The sequence below is a fragment of the Lagenorhynchus albirostris genome, chromosome 4, assembly GCF_949774975.1.
Source record: "Lagenorhynchus albirostris chromosome 4, mLagAlb1.1, whole genome shotgun sequence".
Taxonomy (NCBI): Eukaryota; Metazoa; Chordata; class Mammalia; order Artiodactyla; family Delphinidae; genus Lagenorhynchus; species Lagenorhynchus albirostris.
In genome coordinates this window covers 117,585,954-117,603,776 of record NC_083098.1, presented here as the reverse complement: position 1 = coordinate 117,603,776, position 17,823 = coordinate 117,585,954, and the positions used below count along the sequence as shown (strand labels likewise).

Below are 17,823 nucleotides of genomic sequence, written 5' to 3'. Positions count from 1 at the left end.
ATCTCACCAAATATCTTGAAGTATATATATTAGACATATATATACATACAGCAAGAATTCAGCTGGAGCATTTGCCATGTTTTTCTCAGATACTGTGCCTGAGTGAATACTGTTCTATAATGCTGTGTGATTTTCCTATGTAGGGTGAACCAGGGCTTCCTGGGCTTCCTGGACTTCCGGGGATAAAGGTAAATACTGCACTGACAGTCTTGGCTTCATAGAGATGTAATTGTGAGAGTCACAAAAATGAAAAAATGAAAGCTAAAAATATAGTGCTGTTCTTTAAATACTCACCAGCCATTTCAACCAATTAAATTTTTAATTAAAAATGAAGCACAGGTAACAGAAATAGACTTACAGGCATAGAAAACAAACTTAAGGTTACCAACGGGGAAAGGGGGGGAAAGGATAGATTAGGAGTTTGAGACTAACATATACACACTACTACATATAAAATAGATAATCAACAAGGTCCTACTGTATAGCACAGGGAACTATACTCAATATCCTGTAATAAGCTATAATGGAAAAGAATCTGAAAAAGAATATATATATGTATATACGTATATGTATAATATATACATAAATATATATATATATATGAAACTGAATCACTCAGCTGTACACCTGAAACTAACACAACATTGTAAATCAACTAAACTTCAATAAAAAAAAAATGAAGCATGGGTATTTCTAAAGTTTGCCATGGCTATCTGGAATGTATATTCCACTATATAACCTACTATGCCCCTTAAATAAATGTAAAAGTCATTTCATTTGAAGTCATAGGAATTCTTTAAAGTCTACAATGTCTCCCTTCACATTTAAATTTTACTCTTAAGATCCTATCAGATTTTGACCAGAATTAAAATCTTAACATCCCCTTAAATCTAATATCGAGGCAGCTGTTTTTGTGATTCACCCATTATAATAATCTTTCCAAAGTTTTTTTTTTTTTAATTTATTTATTTATTTGTGGCTGTGTTGCGTCTTCGTTGCTGTGTGCAGGCTTTCTCTAGTTGCGGAGAGCAGAGGCTACTCTTCGTTGCGGTGTGCAGGCTTCTCACTGCAGTGGCTTCTCTTGTTGTGGAGCACAGGCTCTAGGCACTCAGGCTTCAGTAGTTGTGGCACATGGGCTCAGTAGTTGTGGCTTGCGGGCTCTAGAGCTTAGGCTCAGTAGTTGTGGTGCACGGGCGCAGTTACTCTGCGGCATGTGGGATCTTCCCAGACTAGAGCTCGAACCTGTGTCCCCTGCATTGGCAGGTGGATTCCTAACCACTGCGCCACCAGGGAAGTCCTTCCAATGTGTTTTGTGCTTCTACTTCCTGTTAATAATTCTCACTGCAAAGTACAAATATTACTAAGCTTTATTGACCTACATACTATTCCCATAAAATTTGTATGTCTTTTGAAGTAACTGCTTAAAGCTTAGCTTGAAAACATTGTTTTACATGTTTTTAAATTGTCTAAAAATATTAACAAACATTTTTTTTAGTTGTTTAAAATTTTTTACATGGCAACTGTCAAGGCTTAAAAGTTCTAGTGTCTTAGCTGTAGTGCTCCCTTAAAATCAGCTTCTTATTTTAAAGTTTTTTCTCTTAATTCTAGAACTGTTTGATAAAATAACATAATGCAAGTAGATTTTCCTTTACATTGTTCTCATCTTATAGAATTTTGAATTAATCTCTAGAGTACATTAGATGATTCTAAAATTAATATTCCTCGTTTCAGTAAGAGGGCTGTATATGCTGCTTTATGAAGATTGTGTTTGAAATGTGTTACATGAATAATATGATTTTAGAATTAATATATTAAATTACTGAGTTCCCAGACATCATATGGTATCATATGTAACATTTTATGAGTATATTTGTTATAATTAACAGCCATGAAAGCTATGAATTCCAGGTTGGCACTCAGAAATTTTGGTTCTGCTTTTTGTTTGATGTTTCCAGATTAGTATCACAGATGTCCAGATATGTCCTTTTAATATATTTTTAGTCTTTGACTTCTTCACTGAAAAGTACACTCCATGACAACAGTTTACTAAAGAGTCAAAGTCATTTCCGTATCATTTGATATTTAGCAAAAATAACTTAATAAATTATATGTGATTTCATACTGCAGAGTTAATTTATGGCAGTTCCTTAATAATCCCACACATTAAAAAAAAGCTTTTTACTGATATTTGGAAAATCACAGATTTTTAAAACAAATTTAAGAACATTAAATTCAGCACTAGGTTAAAGAAGCCGGTAACATTATAAGTAAGGGGGGAGGCATTTAAAAGGAGGGGCATTTTGGAAAGACTGGCGCAGGGTTTCCTGCAGCGCTCGCTTGTAGGTTAGCTGGGCTGTGCTGCCAGCACCAGATCCTGAGGCAGGAATCTCAGTGCTGTGTAGAAATCCAGTTGTCCCTTCTCCTGAGGGTGAGCTTTCTTGTTGAGAGAGAGTATATAAGGGGGAAGGTATTGGGGTTTTTCCCTCCAAAACAAACAAACAAAACAATTACAGTTACTACTATTTGTTCTCATTACCTTTCATTTATGTCCTCCACTGTGAAAAATACCCCAGCTCATTTCCCTAGTCCTCGGTGGACCAGTTTGAAGGTTTTGAACTTTTTCAAATTGGGAAAGATGTTGGTGATTTGCCACCTCCAGTAAACGTTTTTATTTCTAGGGTCATGGGATGTTGCCAGACAAATTTTGTCAAGATCTTATAGCTGATACTTTCCTTTGTTTTTCTAACCTGACTAGTGACTATGGTGAGAAAAAGCCATCAACTGACAAAAATCTTTCTATCATTAAACTAGAGATACTTTTTTCTATGTAATTATCGAGTGTTGTTGGGTAACTATCCAGTATTCAGTTTAAATCACAGATTCTATTTTTGGATTAATAAGCTCTGTCTTCTCTCTCTCGTCCAGAATGTAAGTGATATGCTTGCCGTATAATGTAGTAGGTGCTCAGTGTAATTGAGTAATTTTGTAAAGGAGGCAATTTAAAAACACATCATAGTCATGAGTAGTTATTGGATATTTTTAAATGTACAGTTAAAAGTTTATAAATTTATGATATAGCTTCATTAACTTGGGATATTCTTTACTCCTTTAATATACCTTGCTTCTGTTAGGTAGTTAACCACAGGACAGTTAACCTTGATTTCGTAGTTTGAATGAGTAATAATATTTAAAAGATGAAACCACCATATATGGATTTAGAATGTGTGGTAGCAAGAGCATTAGTCATAACTTTCCTAGACCTGTGTGTGTGTTTATGCTTTGGAAATACTTCCTTGCTATCCATCTCCTTATCTGCTGGTACTACAGAGAGCGTGCACATGCCATCCGTTATTTCCAAGATGTTGAGGAAACCAGCCATGACATACCAGGGAAGCTTTGATTTGCCACCTGTTGCTCTCGGGGAACGGTTGGAAGCTTAATGAGCATCCACATGCCTTCCACACTGCTCTCAGGAAATGAGCAAAGTGCCTAAATACAGGCAGCAGACTCATCTATCTATCACCTCAGGGTCCCACTCAGAGATAAATACTAATACCATCGGCATACATAAAAGTCACTAAGAAGAGGCATCACTTAATTTCAAACTACTCTTAAGCTTCCCGAACAAGTATTGGAAAGTGCTCTGACCATGTGGAAGACATTTGGAATTCCTATTTCATGCATCCATGGTTCATATAGTGTTAAGATGTTCAGCTGGGAAGATTAAATTATTGTACGTTGTACATTGCACAGTGTGCCATGCAAACATTGGTCTTCTGGAATAAGGATTGAGCTCAGAAAAGTTTTTTGATTAACAAGCCTTTAAATATATGTTTCATGGGTAAAACTTTATTGTGACTAGCTTTTCCAATATCACATAAAAGGGTGAGATTCAAAGTTCCTAGTTTTAAACATGTTTTTCTTTCCATACATGTTGAAAATTGCTTACCCCTTTCATGGTTACATCACCCTAGTAATTAAGTCATGAAGAGCAGTGATCTTTAGGACCAGATCACCAGTGTGTAGATCCCGGTTCTACCCCTTACCAGTTTATGAAGCTATATCATGTACTGGGCAAGTTACATAATCTCTCTGTGCTGGGTTTCCTTATCAAATGGCAATTATTATTATACATAACTCAGAGGGTTGTTGTGAGGATTAAATGAATTAATATACATGCAGCTCCTGAAATATTGCCAAACATATAGTAAACGCTATATAAATTTTAGCTATTGTTATTTCTTTCTCTTGGAGCAGCTCAGAATGTTGGAAACATTGTTTATGCACCTGTTTTATAGTCTTTCCTCCTGTGAGTCATTTCAACCTAGAGATCATAAAGCCATTTACACCCTCCAGGTTCATAGATCTAAATTCTGAAAACTCCTTTGCGGTGATGGTTGAATGTTACCTTTAAGAGCAGTAAGATAACATGTTTTCTCTTGAAACATGACATCACACTATTCCCCTTTTCCTATAACCCAATGTATTCCAGGGATAAAGGATGAGGAAACACAGTGTCCTGCGCATAAGACATGATACTGTCTTAGTTCTCCTTCCCGACACTCGTTACAGGAAAAGCAAAAGGAAAGCTTGACATGTAATAATGGAAATCTCTAGGCCCCATTCATCGTGTTGCCCAGCCCAAGACATTTTTTTACAAATAAGAATTTTCAATGCTTGTTTTTCTCCTTTCAGCGTTGACTACCAGTGTATCTCATCATATTTAGAAAGTAAATTGGGAAAAATGTACCTGACACATTAAAACGAGTACAATAGGGAGACATAATACAGTAAAAATTACATCAAATCAGAAAAACAAATCAGTTAGGTGGCAAAGAAATTTTTCCCTCAAAGCTTGATATTTTTGTTCTGGCTTCCACATTAGTGACAATTTGAGATTCAGATCAAGAACTTGAGGATCAGGAGACAGTAACTAACTGTTTACACTTCATTATATAAAATCATCCTTGACACTAGATCATATAAGCACTAACTTACAGGTGGCAGAAACATTATTTTGTCATTCTTAGGATTAAGTATAGTGCCCAGTCATCTATAGAAACTTATCTTCTAAATACACTGGAGATGAGGTTTCTTCCTTAGAAACATCAAGTCACATTTTTAAAATAACAGAAGAAAGTTTTTGGAAGTGACATAGGATGTGAAATGAATCTGTAAAAGAAAAAAGAAAAAGAATACTGGTTAAAAGGATAGCAGTGTGTTATTGTTACTTATAATTACTTCCTGCTTGCACAAAGTGCGTCTGAGCAGTTGAATAGTTTAAGAGTCCAATTAGGGAACTCATACAACCAGAAATCAGAGACTTTTTAGCAGCCATAACGAAACCTTGACTAAATACACCAATTGTGCTTTCGTGATGTAATCCTGTTTAAAAAAAAAAAACCAGAAACTTATGTTTTCTGGATTTTAAATAAACTTGCTGTTGTAGTTCATTTTCATCATAGCCACCAAGATGTTTTAATTTATGCTCAAATGTGATCCTTCAGGGGAATAAGTGTTTGGGGGACAGACTCTACTTTCTCATCCTTTTTTTCCCCCTCAATAATTTTACAAATCAATCATTACCAAAACTGGCTGCCTGAAGGTTCTTATTACAACAAATGTTCTTGCTGTAATCCTCAAAAGTAGGTATCATGCTGACTTGAATTCTAATTAGCCCTTCAGCAAGAAGAATATTGTATGGTTAATGCATTCAGTGTCAAGATACATTAATCAAAATTATTGGTGATGCTTTTAGCACCCAGGCAAGTCAGCACATATTTTTCAAGCCCCGTTGTACTATTTTTTGGGCAATGAAAATTGGATCTGCTTGGGGTAATAAGTATCATGGAAAGCATGACTTGATTTACACTGGTATATTAGAGGTTTTTTAGACAGGTTAAAAAAATAATATCTTTTACTCCTTTAATTGATAATGACTTATAAAACTAAAACAAATGGTATTAAATGAAAAACCAGAGATTTTTCTGTGGACAAGAGATAATCAGTTAGGACTTTCTGTTCACTATTCCATTTAACAGATGGTAGGTTCTGGAAGTTTATAGGGAAACACCTGGTGAGCCATTTCTGTGTGAATGAAGCTGCCTCTTCATTCTTACCTTGACTAGTAATTCCATCTACATATTTGATGACTCTTCTCACCCATATGAAAGACATCCTTTATGTAGATTTGACAACAGAGTATTAAGTGAACTGTCCCGATGGCCATTTAAAAGATAAAGTAAGATCATCTAAAATACTTTCTTGCCATATATTAAATGTGAGTTTGAAGAAAAATCAGTCCAGATTTTATTATGGAATTCCAAGACTTAATGACTTAATGGTCATTGTTAGATTTCAGAAAGATCATGTTTTTAAAGAACTTCCTGGTTTTTCCTTGTGTTTTTATAATATAGAAGGCCAGGTTTTGTTGCCTTCTTTGTTGGTGAAGATAGTAATTGTTTGAGTTATTTGGAGGGTTTTTGTTTTGTTTTTTGGGGTTTGGGGCCAGAATACATAGAATTTAAACTATCTCAATAGGCTGTTTAAATTTTTTAAAAGTAATAGCAAATGAGTTGAGCAAAAGTGGCTTCAGTCAAAAATCTTACCTTTGCAGCATCTTCCTTTTATCCTTCCCACCTTCCCATAGCTAAATCTTCTTGTAGTTTACTTCATTTCTCTGTGTACATATTGCCAATTTATGAAAGAAAACAGAGAAGGAGAGAGAGGGATAAACTCTAATACTGACACTCTAATCAACAAGGGAACTTTTTGTTTGGTGCAAAAAACAGGATCATTTTTCAAATATAGCCCATATTAGTTACTATGACTTATTTTAATTGAGCTTTATACTACAAGATCAAAGTTGTGGCTGCTGAAAGCATTAACTGTAGTTGGAAAGATCAGTGTGAGACCATTAGGCCTTCCTGAATTGGTCATGTATAAGTACACGTTTGATTTCAGCTATAGCTATTCTTTGTAGATTTGTTTCTGCATCTTTATGTGCCCTGGCCGTTTAAAGCTTTCATTCAAATTAGCAAAACCCGTGTCAGATTTTCAAATAGGTCTGTTTGCTGCTGTTTCTCGCAGCAGTTTATTACTAGACCTACTAATTGTGCTTTATCGTGAATTAATAGCATTTATTCTTCCCAACGTGAATCCCAGTTTAGCTGCCAAAACCACAAACACTTCATTATTCATCTTTTCTACCAGCTCAACACAGGAGGATATGTTACTGTCTTGGAACTGAGACCTAGTTTTTTAACTCATGGGTGCTGAGCTAATTAATTGATGTTGAGAAGAAACAAAGGACATAACTCATGAAACAACTCAGGAAGAAATCAGATGTAATATTTAAGATAAGACCAGAAAGTTAAACCAAATTTTTATTTTCATTTTGAAATTTGAAGCTGCATCAATGCCGTCTTGCAGTAGCATGAACGGAGCTGAGATTTCTGTTTCTCTGACAACCATCTGATCGCTGGTAGGCATGTGGTTTGGGTAGCAGAATTTGGTGCCAACCGTTACTTGTGTTTTAGTGATTAAAACATTGGATTGTTTTAAAGGTTCTGATAAAGAGTGTTGTGTATTTTTTATTTCCAGGCTTTGGTTAAATCACAGCTCTGTATTTATTTTAAGAGTTAGATATTTCATTGTTTATATTTTTCCATTTGTCATAAGGGTAGATCTAGTTGGACATTGCCAGGACCGGTGAAGACAAAACAACAACAAAAATAGCAGATTATCCTGGGTTTAACTGTTCTGGTCATGGTAGAGGAACAGAACATTTTAAGATGCTTGTCCCTCTCCATTCTTCCTCTCCTCTTGTCTTGTCTCCCTGCTAGCTGGTTGCTTTCACACTTCTGCTTTCCTTCCACACAGGATCAACAACTCCAGTATGAATGGAATCCCAATTAACTTTGTAATCTTGTTCTCAATGATAAGAAAAGTAAAAACCTAAAATACTATCTCACTTGAGATAGTGAGTGAATAGGTAGAGAGGTGAAGGAAAATTTAGAATACATATATATATGAAATTTTATATATATATATATATATATATGAGAAAAACAGATTAAAGTGGCTGTGAAGTAATTAGTGCTCTTAACATATTCTTATGCTATTGATTGGTGCCTTGGTATTCATGGCAAACCAATGTTTAATGCCTGTGCCTTTCCTTCATTTATCTTAGCCATTTTTTGGTTGTCACTTTTTAAAAAAGCACTAATACTTCATACTGAAAAGATGAATATTGTTTCAGAAAAGGTCATATTTTAGTGTTTTCACTTCAATGGTAGAGCTATTTTACTTGCAGCTTACCTGTATAAATCCACGTTTCCCTAATTATGACAGCCAGCATCTGCCCTTTTCAAAGGATCCCTGCCTTACGTTCCCATGTTATTCCAACAGTGGCTCACTCAAATTATAATTGGGTTTTCTAATTTGGGTAATTGCCTTGTAAATAAGAAAAAGAAAAAAAACTCTACATTTAATTGTTCCTTCATTAAAAGTCTTATAAGAGCTTAGTTCCATTATAGTTCCAATTTCCTCGAGTGCATCTCTCCCCCACCTTGTCTATTCAGAAAATACGTGTGAATAACTTCCAATTTAGCAATCTCCTATTTCCCATTGATTATGTGAGACTAGATATGTAAAAACGGCTCTGAGAAGCATCATACAGTCCAATAAAAATAGTTACTTCTCCTGTGTATTGTCCTGAAAAATTAGGCAACCTCATTTTGGTGTGGTTTGATTTACTTCAAAAAATGATTTTGCAAAAATGTCTTGTGTTTGAATCATATTTCAACTGCTTTCCCCTACCTTCCTTTGACTCAGTCTCTTTTCTCTCTCCTGGTTAACTAGAACTGTGACTAAAGTGGGTTAACCACTTGCTTATTCTTTCAATCACATTAAAGTATTTGCAGAATCATAGGTTGTCATAGCCTTTCTCCTAGACATTTTAGGAAATTCTAGGACCTTTAAACTCTACATCAATCCTTGCCAAAGAGGCAAGTTTTTTTTTAAGGATTACATTTATTTAGGGAAATTTAATAGGTATGACCATTTTTTCTCCTTTCCCTTTCTTACAGGAAGAAACTCATTCTTAGTAAACCTGTCATTTCTCTACCTTACACACGTTTCGTTTTGCAATCCTAAATGCTCTGGCAGATGGATATCGTCTCATAAAACGATGATATAGTCACATGAGAAAATTTAGGGTTACTTCTTGAAAGGAGTTGAAGAGGTATTGAGTATAACCCCATACAGTTGTAAAGAATCAAGAAGTCACCATGTATATCACTAATTAGCTGCAGAGGTGTTATAATACTACTACCACTAATAAAATAATGATAGCTAGCATTTTTGAGGCTATAATATAAGAACAACAATAACATTTATTGTTTATTTACTTTGTTCTAGAGGTGGTGCTAAGTGCTTTGCTTGAATTATCCAATAAATCTTGACTAAGTCACCCCTTAATGACACCAGAATCTTTCATTAGTTGGCAACTCAGGATCACAGCCTGCAAAGCCAGGCTTTAACTCCATTCTGTACCTTTGTACCAACAGTTCTCAAAGATTTAGCCTCAAAACCCTTTTACACACATAAAATTAGGAATGAAGGAGTTTTTATTTATGTAGGTTATACCTATTGATAATGTCTGTATTAGATATTAAAACAGAAATTTAAACAACCCATTATATGTTAATTAAATAACATTTTTATGAAACACAACTGAATTTTACAAAACAAACAAACAATCAGCAGGAAGAATGACATTGTTGTCTTTTTTTTTTTTTTCCCAAATATCTTCGATGTCTGGCTTAATAGAAGGCAGCTGGATTCTCATATTTGCTTCTGCATTCAATCTGTTGCAATTTGTTGTCTTGGTTAAAGCATATGAAGAAAAACCAGCCTCATACAGATATGTAATTGGACATGGGAAGATTATTTTAATAGCCTTTCCATGAAATTGTGTTATTCTTTTCTTTGATACTACCCCAAACTCTACAAGTAGTAGTTTCAACTTAAAGGTTAGGTACAATGTGAAATCTGAAACCATATCAATGAATCAATCTTTCCTACTCTGTACACTAAAAATGGTAAGTGAAAAGGCACTCTGAGAACCTCTGGTATAAGTCTAGGAAGGTAAGAAACAGTCCAACCAGCTCAAGACCATGAGTAGACATATTTATGCCTTATTTCAATAATTGTCTTTCAAGCCTGAGACAGAAAAGAGACCAATGATTATTTCCTCCCAATCCTGCCAAGATATAGACAGGATGGAGACAATGTCTCTAAAGTAATTGAGAGCTCTGGCATTAAATAAACATGAAGCTGTGATCCTAAAATTAAGTATGCTATTGTTCCCCTTGAATAAGTTGAAATAAGAAACGAATCGAGATGGTAGATGCTTTCTTAGAGTGGCATGATAAAGTACCACTAATCATACTCAAAGCCTTTAAAATAAGCCAGTATTAATAATGCTAAAATTGTTGAGTGTCCAATGCATTGCTAATTTTATATCTTGAAATAAAAATGTTCACCCTGAACATTCTGTATAAAGGAAATTGCTATCCATTTAACTCAGGAGGACTTAAATACATTAATGTTTTTAAAAAGGAAGAAACAACACTTTGGTCACTTAGATCACAAAGCCTTATTTATTTATGTGTGACTTATGAAACTGCATGCTTCAACTTTTTATAAACTAAGCACTAACCTAAATAAGAAATACATTTTTGCAACATTTACTCTTTTTTCTTCTCTTTTATTAGTATGCTTTAATGGTGCTTCTATTTGCTTTGCTAACAGTGAAATCATTTTATTTCTACTTGAAGATTTGCAAGAGTCTTGTCTACCTGTAAATTTTCCACCTATTAACTTGCATTATATTTTCATTACAGTAAGTTGTTACTAATGATACACATGAACTTTAATACAGCTTTTTTCTTGAGGGTGGAGAGGGAATATTTATGTATTTATATAAATCATTTTATTGGGAGAAACGTCTTACTTGTAAGTAAGTATATTTCTTATGTTTTTTGTTTAAAATAACAAGTTAAATTTTTTTATAAGAAATAGAATGGTCATCATTGAGTTTTCTGAATATAGTTGATTGTCATTTTAGACGATTAAGAGATTGATCCAAAATTATTTGTTCAGATTTTCCTCTCCGTTATATGTAAAGATATAGAGACAGGTAGAACAGAGTTATAGAAATTTCACAAACAATAAACCTAAAGCATTCATTCCCTTACACTTTTTATTTTCTTAAAGCAGTACCATGAGCATAAGAACTAGAGATAATCCATTTCAGTTATTTATCACTGTTCAGCAAATTTTGCGGTGCTGATATCCTTTGGTTCCCTGCCCAACACCAAGGTTTTATACAGCATATTTTAAAAAATCATTATTGCAGAAATATTTCATGACACTCTAACACTTCTTATCAAACATCCTCTCTGTATCTTCCTGCTCAGCTCCGAAAAACAAATGTTGAAATATAGCTACCTTAGAAAAAAATCAAATATGTCAAACAACATTAGCTACTGCTCCAGAAATAATCCAATGGGGGAAAACAAATGAACAAACAAATCCCAGAAAACATGGGAACAGAGGCATTATGTTTTTGTTTTGTTTGTCTTTGCTTTAAAACTTCGTTATAGATTTCAGGAAGTTAGACTTTTACATTTGAGCTCACGTTGTTAAGAAGAAAATAAAACTTTATAGTTTATATGTGAACACTGGTGTCGGGTGTTTTCTGATGCCAAATACCTGGTGTCTTTTCCAACACCAGTTCTCCAACTCTGATTCTCTGACACCAGCTGCATGTCCTACAATTCAATCCTATTGTGACACTAACTACTCAAAGTTAGCATCAGATTCCATAGGTTTAAGGGTTCAGTCCCATAAGACTGCCCTCACTTCAGACCACAATTACAGGTACCACCCACCTCACCCTCTCCGCCTTACCTGGACTTATGTCTGACTTGGCTACAGATTCCAGGGTACTCACAGCCACCCTCTGCCACTCCCTCTCAAGTTTGATAATTTGCTACAGTGACTCACAGAACTCAGGAAAATACCATACTTACCATCACAGTTTGTTATGAAAGATTAAAATGAGCAGCCAAATGGAGAGGTACAAAGGGTGAAGTCAGAAGTGTCCTGAGGGCAGGAGCCTCTGTCCCCGTGGAGTTGGGGGGTGCCACCCTACCAGCACATGGATGTGTTCATCAGCTCAGAAGCTCTCTAGTCCCCACTGCTTTGGAAGTTTTATGAAAGTTCCATTATGTAGGCGTGATTGATTAAAGCATTGGACATTGGTGGTTAAACTCAATCTCCATCTCCCTCTCTGGAGGTGGTGAGAGGAGGGGAAAGGTTGAAAGTTCCAACCTTCTTATCACAGCCCCGACCCTGAAGCTGTCTAGGGGCCCACCATAGTCACTCCATTAGCATAAACTCAGATATGTTTGAAAGGGGCTCATTAAGAGTAACAAAACATGCTCCTGTTACTCTTATTACTCAGGAAATTCCAAAGGTTTTAGGAACCAGGAACAAGACCAAATATATATTTTTTATTATACCACAACTGGGTTTCCTCCAGGTGGTAGAGAAGAGATTTTGAGTCTGGGCAAGAAGAGATTTTTTGCTTTCCATCTGAACATTACCGAATCTCTTCCCTAGCCACACCCACTGTATCAGTTATCAATTGCTGCCTACCATACAAGCCCCCCAAATGGGAGCGGCTTAAAACAACAATCCTCTCACACTTCTGGAGGAACAAGAATTTGAGCATGGCTCAGCTGGGTACCTCTGTCTCAATGTCTCCCATGAGGATGCAGTGAAGCTGTCAGCCAGGGCTGTGATCTCATCTGAAGACTCTACTGGGGTGGAGCATCTGCTCCCAAGTTCACACATGCGGCTCTTGGCAGACCTTGGTCCTCACCATGTGGACCTCTCCATAGGGCTGCTCATGGCAGCTTGTTTTCCAGAAAGCAAGTTGATTCAAGTGAGAGAGAACAAGGAAGAGTCCCCAGGATGGAAGCCACTGTCTTTTTATAACTTAGTCTCAGAAGTGATATCCCATTACTTCTGCCATATTCTGTTCATTACACATGAGTCAGTAAATCCAGTGCACACTCAAGCAGAGGGATTATGCAAAGGCATTGAATACCAGGAGGTGGGATCATTGAGGCCCATCTTAGACGCTACCTACCACATCCACCCTAACATAATGGATCTTGATTTGGTAAATGATAAGAAGCACTGGACAACAGATGAGAAAGGAAATTGTAAAGACATTTGTCTTGTTTCTTTGTCACTTTTACTTTCTCAAGCTCCTCCAAAGCTTTGCTCAAAGTACTGTGGCTGATCAAAACCAGTTCTGATTCATTTTATAGTTAGTAGCTGGATCTCAGCAAGAAAGCTATATACAATCAAAGGAGTAAAATCCCAGTAGAAGGAAATCAGTCTAACTTTACATATTTACTGTCAAATGTGTAATAATCTCATATGCCCATTTTTTTAAAGGGAGAACCAGGTTTCATTGGTCCTCAAGGAGAACCAGGCTTACCAGGGTTACCAGGAACAAAGGTAAATGTAGTGTTTTTCCCTTCCTTCCTTTCTGAAATTTTTGATCATATATTTTTAGTCCATTATGTTCCTTAGGTGACCAGATATTTTTGCCTAATGGAGAACTAAAGCAGCTTAGCACCTATTCCTAACACTTCTAATGGGAATACCATGTTAAATAGAATAATAGGAAGTTAATTCCAGAAAGCCTTAGGCAAAACAACAGGATGGTGGAATACATTCATTGTTCCAGTTGTCCCCCAAATTGTACCTAAATTGATATGATGCTATTAGTCTCCTGGCCATATGGAAAAGTGAGGGAATTCTGAGGAGGAGAGGTAGAACTCATTAACTCCTGCCCCTCGTTACCCATTTTAAGACATACGCATAAATCAAACATTATTACTATTCCCCCATCACTCCCTAGATTGCAAAGGCAAGTACTGACGTCATATAGATTCCTAAGTGTCTCATCCCAAAAGGATCCATCCTGAATAACGTCTGCAGAAAGATTCTGTAATGAAAACCATCTCGTGATCTTCCACTTGGCAACCTGAGAGAGGGCCCTAAAAGCAAAATCTATATGCTGCCATATAAAAAACTAGGTTGCTGTGGATACAGTCAGAGCCATAGTTCCCTTTTTATCTACCCAGTAAGACATAAAAAGGTACAGCTCTGAGGATGGAACTTTATTCATGACAGACTCATGAATCAAAGAAGGAGCAAAATTAGATCAGACTACTTTCTTTTATTTTTAAACCATAGCAGTTTTGCCTCAATGTGTATTGCATTCAGCAGAAATAAGCCAGGATGATTTCCAAGAGCTCGAGAAATATGTTCATGGTTTGTTCTGACAGAGGAGTCCTCATTCCGCTGGTCAAGAGAAAATAACTCTAATCCTAGTAAATGGAAACTATGTGTGGCCTAAAGGGAGACTAAAACTCTGTCGAATTTATGTAAAATTACTGCTTGCTCAGCAATTTCTTTTTCACATAATGAGCTGTCAAGCTTATTAACAAAATATGAGGAAAGCCTGTTTTAGCCTGAACAGATTTACACACGAAATGCGCTTTCTGGGATAAAAAGAGCTAGAACAAAAGAATAATGAGCATTCTGTGTTCATGTCAGAACTCTCGTATTTATTCAGGCTTGCAGCCTCAGAACCAGGTAGAGAAAGAGGATTGCTTTGTGGATAAGCACAAAGAAACGGGAAACCTGGTCAGTGCTGGAGAGGACCGGGCGTGAACATGATCTCTAAATGTTTGTGGCATTTTGTTTGCTAAACAGGGGAAAATAGGAGAAACACAGACTGTGGAGTGTAGAGTTCAGCCCTAAATATATTTTCTTTTGTTCACTTATTTTAAACTCTTCCACAGTCAAAAAAATCCAGATGTAGAGCCGTAAAATCAACATTAATTACTGTTCATGAAGAACCCAGCCTGATTTTACAGAACAGATACTTTTATAACAGATACTACTCTGAACTCCCAATACAAGTAAAGACTGTACTGTAACTGTTTTGTATTTCCACAAGAGGGATGTGAATAAGAAATTCATTTAACAATATTCTGAAGTTAATTTTCAGCTGAATTACCTATCTAACATGAAATTGGTATCATAATGGAAAAGTCATGATTATTTAAAAATCTCTTTCAGCCAAACACTAGTCTTTTACCGGTTGCGTAGGCAGTCTGGATTTGTACCAGTAAATTCAGATCTTAAAAATAAACTAAGTCCTCATATTTTATCCCCAACACAGTAAAGAGAGATCATAATGAAGAAATACGTATAATTGCATCTAAAAATCTGTTTTATGTACTGCTGTATTCTCAGCATCTGTATAGCGCCTGAGAGAAACCTCCATCAGTCTAAAGAAATAGGACGTTATTATGAATAATTTAGAATACTTTGTATAATATTGTTTAGTCATTAATTCAACACATTTTTTTCCAGACATTTTTCTAGTATTTGAGAATGGGGAATAAATGCAACAAAACCAGTCTCTACTCTACTGAAGCTTCCACTGTAATATGTGTAAGAAAGGGGTGGAAGAAAAGAAAAAAGTACACAAATATATAATGTAATTCCAGAGAGAGACTAATAAGCAACTGATTAGGGGTATGATGATAATAAGTGATTCTAGGTAAACGTATATAGACTTCACTACTCTGGTAAATACTACAGAGAAATGATTTTCTAAAATTTTTGTTTTTCTCTAAAATAAGATTATAGTTACCATTTTAGAATTCTTCTGTAAAATATTAAGAGCAACACCAAACATGGTATATACATATTTAAATAAAAATTCCACATACCAGCAAAAGTGCTTCAGTCTCTAATCCCTGGAAAATCCCTTCTGGAGCACCTTTTCCATCTCCTGCATCCAATCAAGTCCCTTGTCTTTCTCTCAACCTCTCCATTGTCCCACCCCCTTTTGGTTCATGCTGAGAAACCTACTGAGTCTTCTTCATCCTGGCCCTAATCTATCCCACCTCCCCTGCAAAACCACAAAGGTTTCCCACAGTGGGCATGATACAGACAAAGATCTTGGAATTTAAATCCCTACATCACCCATAACAGATCGAAATCCTACTTTGTTTTCCTTTCCAAGACGAATCAGTCCTTCAGTGAGAAGGGTGCCTCCCTCATCCATAAACATACCATCACCAGAAATCAAAACTTGTTTGATTATTGAAATTCTACCCATCGTGCAGGAAGATGAACACTCTCAAGTCTGTGTTCAGGGAGTGTAAAACAGCACCATCTTCCTGAAGGGCGATTAGCTAGCTTTTAAAATGTTTATACTTTTTGACACAGCCATTTGTCTAGTAGGAATTTATCCTAAGACTATGACCAGAGATGTGCAAAAGATTTACATACAAAAACATGTATGCAAAAATTGGAGACTGACTACAGTCAGTTCTATATTACAGCTCTCCCACGTTAAAGGCTTTGGGCAAGTTATTTAACCTCTCTGAGCTTCAGTTTCCTCATCTGTAGACTATGGATACTAACACCTTTCTCATTTGTCCTGGGGATTAGATAGGATAATGCATGTAAAGTGTTGTGTGCAGTTCCTGCACTCATCAATAGCACAGTTATAAACAGTGATAATTATAATATACACCCTACCTCATCCTTCAGGATATGACCCAAGTCTCACCAAAAGGAAGTCAATCTGGACCATTGAAAACCCTGTGGAGTTTCTTCTTCTCTCACATATGGCCTTACATTACTCCTTAACTCTTTTTTGTTCATGTGGATCTTTTCTAACTAGAGCACTAGCTCCCTGTGGGCAGTGACCATGCTCATCCTTCCCAGAGCTATAAACCTAGTAAAAGCTGTAACACCTATGGATCTTGTACAATGCCAAGCACATTCCGTTTCTAGGTTATGAAACCAGTACTCTAATTTTCTCCATTTTACAGAGGAAACTGAGGCTTTCAGAACTTAACTAACTTTCCCCAAAACACAAAACTGGTAAGTATTCCAGAGCCAGGAGTAAAGCCCAGAAAATCAAATTACAAAACTTGGCACTTAGCCATTTTGCCCTGCTTCGGAAGATCTTAAAAAGTTGCTGCAGACTGAAAACTATGTCCATGCCTGTTGTGAGGTATTAATGATGGCCCTTATCAATTCCCTTTAAAGGTCTTTCTGGGACTTCCCTAGCAGTCCAGTGGTTAAGACTCCGAGCTTCTAATGCAGGGAGCACTGGTTCGATCCCTGGTCAGGGAACTATGATCCCACATAGGGCGCGGCCAAAAAAAAAAAAAAAAAGTCTTTCCATTTACCAACATAGGCATCTGACAGGCATTTACCAAACCATTTCTTTGTCTATAAAACGGGAATGAAAATGCAAACGTTGAATTTTTTTTTTTTTTTTTTTTTTTTTTTTTTTTTTGCGGTACACGGGCCTCTCACTGCTGTGGCCTCTCCCGTTGCGGAGCACAGGCTCTGGACGCGCAGGCCCAGCGGCCATGGCTCACGGGCCCAGCCTCTCCGCGGCATGTGGGATCTTCCCGGACCGGGGCACGAACCCGTGTCCCCTGCATTGGCAGGCGGACTCTCAACCACTGCGCCACCAGGGAAGCCCTGAATAATTATTTTGATTATTAAATGAGATAATCCATGTTGAGGTTAATACAATGCCGAGTATGTGGTAAATAAATAGTAACTTTCTGCTTTCTTTGATTTTATTCAACTCACTCATTAACCTACAGGGACTAGCTGGGGGTGATAGGGGGC

At 36.4% G+C, this 17,823-nt stretch overlaps 1 protein-coding gene across 1 annotated transcript in view; it reads left to right on the top strand.

Moving 5' to 3' along the window:
- Positions 1-17,823, top strand: part of COL25A1 (collagen type XXV alpha 1 chain) — a 452,466-nt gene that overhangs the window by 397,934 nt on the left and 36,709 nt on the right. Inside the window, exons 18-19 of the mRNA XM_060147387.1 lie at positions 144-188; positions 13,537-13,599. Of these exons, the coding sequence (XP_060003370.1) occupies positions 144-188; positions 13,537-13,599 (108 nt within the window). The remainder of the gene's footprint in view (positions 1-143; positions 189-13,536; positions 13,600-17,823) is intronic.